Source organism: Gossypium arboreum, chromosome 1 (assembly GCF_025698485.1).
Source record: "Gossypium arboreum isolate Shixiya-1 chromosome 1, ASM2569848v2, whole genome shotgun sequence".
NCBI classification, from domain to species: Eukaryota; Viridiplantae; Streptophyta; class Magnoliopsida; order Malvales; family Malvaceae; genus Gossypium; species Gossypium arboreum.
Window position 1 is genome coordinate 90,561,433 of NC_069070.1, and position 4,727 is coordinate 90,566,159.

The 4,727-nt window shown below is 36.1% G+C and overlaps 1 protein-coding gene across 1 annotated transcript; it reads left to right on the forward strand.

Annotated features, from left to right (window-relative positions):
* Positions 1–2,484: 2,484 nt before the first annotated feature.
* LOC108482262 (purine permease 3-like) lies at positions 2,485–4,190 on the forward strand. Its single transcript, XM_017785379.2, has 2 exons — positions 2,485–3,310; positions 3,612–4,190. The coding sequence occupies exons 1-2, from the start codon at positions 2,585–2,587 to the stop codon at positions 3,960–3,962; spliced, it is 1,077 nt and encodes a 358-aa protein (XP_017640868.1). The 5' UTR covers positions 2,485–2,584; the 3' UTR covers positions 3,963–4,190.
* Positions 4,191–4,727: the final 537 nt, after the last annotated feature.

A 4,727-nucleotide genomic window follows, 5' to 3' on the forward strand; every position in this document is an offset into this window, starting at 1 on the left:
GTTTGTGTAACTTAATCGGACATGTAATTATGTTAATTAATTGTTGTGTTGTATGTAATGTGATTTATGTTGATGTGCTTCACTTGTATGCTATGATGAAAAATGAAAATAAGCTTGAAATGGTAATATAGGTTTAGTCCCGATTGGAATGTTGAACTCCGATGATTATATGCGTTTTCCCGAAACGGATAAGGTCTTGCATTTGTTACGGACGGGATTTAGCTTGGACGAGTAATCCTATTGACCCTGTTATATATAAAGGATTTAGCCCAGATGGGTAATCTCGATATAATATCTCTCAAGCATACGTTATGATTAGGGTTTAGCCGAGACTGGTAATCCTCGTTGAGCTCCTCAGAGCATACGTTATAAAAAGGATTTATCCTGGACTGGTAATCCTATTAAACGATATGTGGCTTGAGAGAGTGTTTCTTGGTTAAGTGCCCTAAGGGTTATACCTGAATAAGAAATTGACGGATTGTTGAATCATACCCTTCGAGTGTACTACTTGAGCATTCATTGGAATTCAACGATTCAAAGGACATATAACTCTTGACTTGACATGAAAGCCTTGAGATGATATAGTAATGACGAGATAGAATATTGCTTGATGAGCTCATCTATGTTACTTGATTTATACAAATAGTTTGGTGACTAACATGTTTGACGGAATGTATATGATTAGGCCATTTAGCCAAATGGATGGAAACATAACCTAGTATGCCTAGATTTTAATAAACAAGATTGGTAAGTTTAGTTTCTGTTATACGAACTTACTAAGCATATAATGATTACTACTTTTATTTTTCCCTTATTTTATAGTGCTCGGTAGCTCGTGAAGGTTAAAAGATCGTTGGAGCATCGTCACACTATCGTCTTGCATTTTGGGTATATTTAGTGAAATCATTTTGGTATAATGGCATGTATAGGGAAATTTGGCCAATAGTGGTTTGAAATGTTATTTTGTAACCAAGCCATTGAAATGGCTAGTGATGGTTCATTTTGGGTATGATTTAGTAAGCTATGATGATACATATATATACACGTGTTATGCGAAGTTCATGTAATCAAATGTTGTTAAGGCCTAAGTTAAGCTAAGGTGAGTTGTAACCATGTGTGCATGATATAATATGCTTTGATGAATGATGGAATTGCTAAATTTGAATGCTTGAAATGGCTGGAATTGGTTGAGTGTTTTATATGCAGGTTTTTAGGTGTATTTGGGTGAGAAATGAAGCTAGGAAATGGCTTTATTTTGTCCACACAGGCAGACACATGGGCGTGTGTCTAGACCGTATGTGACACACAGCCTGGCAACACAGGCATGTGGTGTGTCCCCTGCACCTAAATTTTGAGAAACTGAATGCTCAGAATTCGGCACACGGGCGTGTGTGCCACACAGCCTGGAACACAGTCATGTGTCCTGGCCGTGTGAAACCTGCACCTAATTCGAATTGAATTAATTAACCACACGGCCTAGCACACAAGCGTGTGGCATGGCCGTGTGTGCAAGTTAGAGAGTTACATGGGGGCGAACACGACCTCTAGCACTGGCGTGTCCTTTGGACCACAGGGGTGTGTGAGCCCTGCACCTTGGAAAAATTTTGTAATTTTGCGAAAATTTCTTAGAGGTCTTGATTAAGTCCCGACTCGTTCCTAAAGCTCGTATAGGACCTCGAGGGTCCAATTAAAGGACGTTATGAATAATCTCGGTTAATGAATAGTGACTTGCATGAATTAATTTAAAAAATGTACTGAATGTTCTGATAATGCTTCGAAACCCTATTTTACAAAATATGACATGGTATTTTAGCTTGCTAGATGCAAACTAAATTGCGATTTCAATTGCATCTAGCCCATGTAACTCATACTAAAAGAGCTGATCATGAAATTCTTTATAAAAGGGAAGATCAACCATAGAGAGATGTGAATTGTGAGTATCTGTACACTAAGAAAAAGAGTTTTCTTATTTGGTTTGTTTAAATTTTACATTGATATTGGGAGAGGAGGTTTTACAGCCTTTGGGAGGAACGCTTTCTGAAGTGCAAAGGGATCTTGCAAGTATCACAACATGGAGACTGTAGTAATCGTATGAGGTTCAAGATTGACAAAATTTTCATCAGTGGTTGTTTATTCTTGAATGGCGGATTGATTCTGGGCCTAACCCTATAAATGGATATATTCATCAAACTAGGTAAACAATGTGTTTCTTGTGTTTCAAGTTTCATGAAATTTTCTCAAAATATTATTCACGGAATTACAACACCGTTAGTAACTCTACATTTCACTAACGATTCACTCAAAACATTGACCAACCAACGATAATCAATTTTAAAATATATATATATATATAAATTGAAAACAGAAAAAAAAAGACAATCAAAAGAATTGAAAATTAAAACCGAATCGGAGGGACCAACCTGTCAGATTCGGGTTGTTTTCACGTCCCTACAAATAATTTATCTATGCTGTTGTCACACGCTTCGAAACAAACTTGCTTTCATATTATACATTTATACTATAATTACAGTCTGGACTCTCGACACACAAAGGAGAAGCTCCATATTTTCTCTGTAATTAATTCATGGAGGTCGTCAAGGAATCTGAACCAAACACTACCACCATGAGAAAAGCTCTGCTAGTAATAAACTGCATCATCCTTTCTATAGGTAACTGTGCAGGTCCACTTATGATGCGGCTTTACTTTATCCATGGTGGGAAACGAGTCTGGTTCTCGAGCTGGCTCGAGACGGGTGGTTGGCCCATCATCCTTTTCCCAATCGCTTGTGTTCACTTTTACCGTTCGAGGACCCAACCCAGTTCAGAAAACAAGCTTTTCTTCATGAAACCACACTTGTTCATTGCTGCGGCCGTCATTGGAATCCTCACTGGCCTTGATGACTACCTCTACGCCTATGGGGTCGCACGCCTTCCAGTTTCAACTTCATCTTTAATCATTGCCTCGCAGTTGGCTTTTACCGCAGGGTTTGCTTTCGTTTTGGTGAAGCAAAAGTTCACTTCTTATTCCATAAACGCCGTGTTTCTGTTAACGATCGGATCAGGCGTTTTAGCCATGCATACCAGCAGCGACCGTCCTGCGAATGAGTCAAACAGGGAATACGTTTTGGGATTTCTGATGACCGTTGGTGCATCGGCTTTGTATGGGTTTATTTTGCCTTTGGTGGAGTTAACTTACAAGAAAGCAAAGCAAGAAATCAGCTACGCACTTGTGATGGAGATTCAGATGGTGATGTGTTTGTTTGCTACTGGTGTTTGCACCATTGGCATGCTGGTTAACAACGATTTCAAGGTACCTTTTTTTGTCTCTTTCAATCTTAAACTCTTGCCGGCCTACGTATATTCCATTTCCATCAAATGAAAAATGAAATTTATTACTATTACTATAAACATAGTTTAATTGATTTCTAATTCTTGAGATATGTAAGTTACAACTTTCTTTCAATGGGTCTGTTTCTGTTTCCTGTTTATCGAAAAGATTAAAAGCTAAGATATAACTCAAACCAAAGCCACTTTCATAAAGTAGCTGCTTTATAATTCTATTCTAAAGCGGAGAGAGAAATAACCATTAATTTACGGGTTCTATTTTGCAGGTAATTCGAAGGGAAGCAAGGGAATACGAGCTCGGGGAAACAAAGTATTACATAGTCGCGATTTGCAGTGCAATGATATGGCAATGTTTCTTCTTGGGAGCAATAGGAGTCATCTTTTGTGCTTCATCTTTGTTATCAGGAATCATAATTGCTGTTTTATTACCCGTAACTGAGATTCTGGCCGTAATTTTCTACAACGAAAGTTTTCATGCCGAAAAAGGTGTTGCCCTTGCACTCTCTCTTTGGGGCTTCCTTTCTTACTTCTACGGTGAGATTAAGCAATCCAAGGAAAACAAACCAGCTCTTGAAACCGAGATGGCTTCTGTACCCAATCGACAGGAAAGTGTGTAAAATATGGTAGATCCATCCGCCCGAGCCCACCACTTCCGACTACTTCCATCTTCGGCTGCCTAAGAGTTTACGCCAAAATTGCTCGAAACATTTATCCTAGTCACTTAAGTGAGAAATTAGTCAATTATCTTTACGTATGAACATGTAAGAGTTCCGTTCCCTACGATTTCAGGGTTTTAAACATTATATGGCAACTATTAATACTATTATCTTTTCAATTTTTCTTCATTTCTGAATTTAACAAAAAAAAAAAAATACGTCTATCATGGCGTCATGCATGCCCTTTTTCTCAATGTAGGAGTATATAAAATATAATACATTTATTTCCTACAAATAAGCTATCGATCGATACAAATACGTAGACTGAAAAATATTTTCTTACGTATGCAGGGTATCAAATGTTTTGATTTAGGGCTTTAAAATTTATAAAATAAAATAAAATTAATAAAAATAAAATATTTAAATTAATAAAAATAAAATTATACTTTCAACCTTTTAAAATTAATAAAATTTTATTTAATTTTTAAAATTATAAATATATAAATATTAAAATGGTAAAATTATATTTTTATTATTGTAAAAATATAAAATTTTATTTCGACCTCCTAAAAATATTTACTAATTCAACGTCACCGGTTTAGGAGGTGAACTTGTAAAGTAAATAATACAACAAAAATAAAAATGAAAGTAAATTAGAGTCTAATTTTAAATTTTACTTTTTATTTAAAAATAAGTAAATTAGATTATACACATTAATTTAAAGAG